The sequence below is a fragment of the Mus caroli genome, unplaced genomic scaffold (genome assembly GCF_900094665.2).
Source record: "Mus caroli unplaced genomic scaffold, CAROLI_EIJ_v1.1 scaffold_14753_1, whole genome shotgun sequence".
In the NCBI taxonomy this organism is placed as follows: Eukaryota; Metazoa; Chordata; class Mammalia; order Rodentia; family Muridae; genus Mus; species Mus caroli.
The window spans coordinates 31,653-33,786 of NW_018391350.1; the positions used below are offsets into that span (position 1 = coordinate 31,653).

General features: G+C 40.5%; 1 protein-coding gene across 2 annotated transcripts in view; it reads left to right on the forward strand.

The window, feature by feature from the left end:
* The window catches only part of LOC110289129 (sulfotransferase 1C2), an 11,876-nt gene extending 10,431 nt beyond the window's left edge, over positions 1-1,445 (forward strand). For both annotated transcript variants that reach the window (XM_029473939.1, XM_021155315.2), the window contains exon 5: positions 1,413-1,445. In XM_029473939.1, coding sequence (XP_029329799.1) covers positions 1,413-1,430 — 18 coding nt within the window. In that variant the 3' untranslated portion in view covers positions 1,431-1,445. The remainder of the gene's footprint in view (positions 1-1,412) is intronic.
* The last annotated feature ends 689 nt before the right edge of the window (positions 1,446-2,134 follow it).

The following is a 2,134-nucleotide window of genomic DNA, read 5'->3' on the forward strand; positions in this document are numbered from 1 at the left end:
GGGATGTGATGCCCTCTGCTGTTTTTTGTAGATACTGAATGCACATTTGGCATGTTCATACAAGCAGGCAAAAACATCAATATACTTAAAATTATCACATAATTTAAAATTAAGNATTACTTAAAAAGGACTAAANTATTTCNAGATAGCAGGAGTAAAGCTGTGACTCCCATGATCAAGTGACTTGTCTACTGTCAGTACAGCTGGGTAAGGAATGACAATTCTATTCCTGGCATTACTGAGACCAGCTATCGGGAAACTACTGAGAAACACCTCTTGATGTTGTCCAACTGAGATCAAAAAAGTTGAGAAAATTACTTAGTTACAGGAAATAAAATGGAAAATAATTAAGAAAAGCAGAATTAGCCTGGAGCTATGCAATGGTATTTGATGTCCTGGGAAAGTCAGCAAACAGCTTTACTGTTTGCAGGGGGACTGGAATAGAGCCCAAGCACAAGGAGTGAAGAGAACAAGCAGAGAGAGCAGAGGAACCATGGGTCAGCATCCTCCTTGTATGCATAGGTGGAGGAGCTGAGCTCTGTGGTAGAGAATAATCTTCAATGGCTATATTTTCAGATTTGAATGAGTTTTTAAAGTATATATAGCAAGCCAAAGAAAAAGAATACATAGCAAGCATCAGGCAGATGGAAGGATGGAGAGAGATAGACAGACAGATTAACAACAAATCAGGTCCTCATATCATGAAGCAGAAACTGACTGGGCAAGCTCTCTTGTGTCTGTCAGCTGGTAGTCCCAGCAGAGAGAGTGCCAAGCACAAAATAGCGTGCCCCTGGGTGATGCTTCCTGGTCAAGAAACAAATCACAGCAGGAAGATAATATTACAAAGGTAGAACTCACAAACATCTAGCAAAAACTACTGATGAATCTCTATTAGGATAGCCAGCCAGCTTACCCATCAAAAGTGCCAACATCAGCAAACCCTGTGTTCACAACATTTTCCAGAAACTGGGGAAGTTTATGCATCAGCTGGAGTTTCACACTGAGCTTTCTCTCTATGTCTGAGAGCAGATCTTCTAGCATCTCTTTCCCAATGGGCTAAACAAAGTACCACCTGTAGGAAATAGTTCACCTCCCAGATGTTCTCAGTAACATAAGGAGTTAATTTGGGCTATTTTGCTGTCCTTTTCCCTCCTAGTCAAAGAGTTAGTGGACTAGTCCCTTCCCAGATAAGGAATCTTAGAGAAAACGTAGAAAAAAATGCTTGGTGTTGAAGTGTGTGTGGTGTAACCCCACTGCCAGAGACGGCTTCTCAGGGAATTCAAACAACAGAATACAATTTACCAATATAGTGTACATTGTCGGTGGTACATGAGACCATGGGCAGCTTCTGGTTCATCTTATGTCATCTGTCAACGGTGTAAAGATTAATTCCCTCTTCTTTCCCTGTCCAGGACACTTCCAGCTCATAGTAGTCAGCATAAGATGACTCCAGTGCCAGAAACATGAGTATATCTAAGAGAAATGCATATGAATCGTATCAGAAGTCATCTCAGCTTAGACCCCCAGATTACCACTGTGATAACCATCATACATTACAACATACATAAGGGAAGAGACCTTCATAAAGTTGTCTGCTAAAGTACAGCCAGAGTTAGCTCCGCAAAACTTCTGACAAACCTGTTATAAGGAAAAATAAGAAAATGTTAATGCTGGATAAAAATAAATAATTGTATAAAAAATGATATGAAGAAATGAAGAAATAAGATGTGATTTTAAGTCAAATCATCAAGTAAAGAAATGGTGTTTTATAATTTCACACACATACATGTATTTATTATATATACATTATATGTACATGTTTAGAAATTTATATATGAAACACTGAAAATTTAAAAAGCAGAACTATCCTAACCCCCAGCCTATGTGCATCTGAAAAGAGAAATGTATGAACTTGGAAAGGGAGTGAATGAGGGCTGAGGAAATGTTGCCCGCCGCTTTTGTTCCCCCTGGTAAGAACACACTCAGGGCAACCGGAATCTTCTGCGGCACAAGCTTTATTGCTTACCCCATCAGGAGCCAGTGGAGAAGAGAGCCAGAGAGAGAGAGAGAGATGGCGGAGCCCCCTCCCTTTTATGGAGGACTGTCCTCCGCCTCGGACGTGTCACTCCCTGAT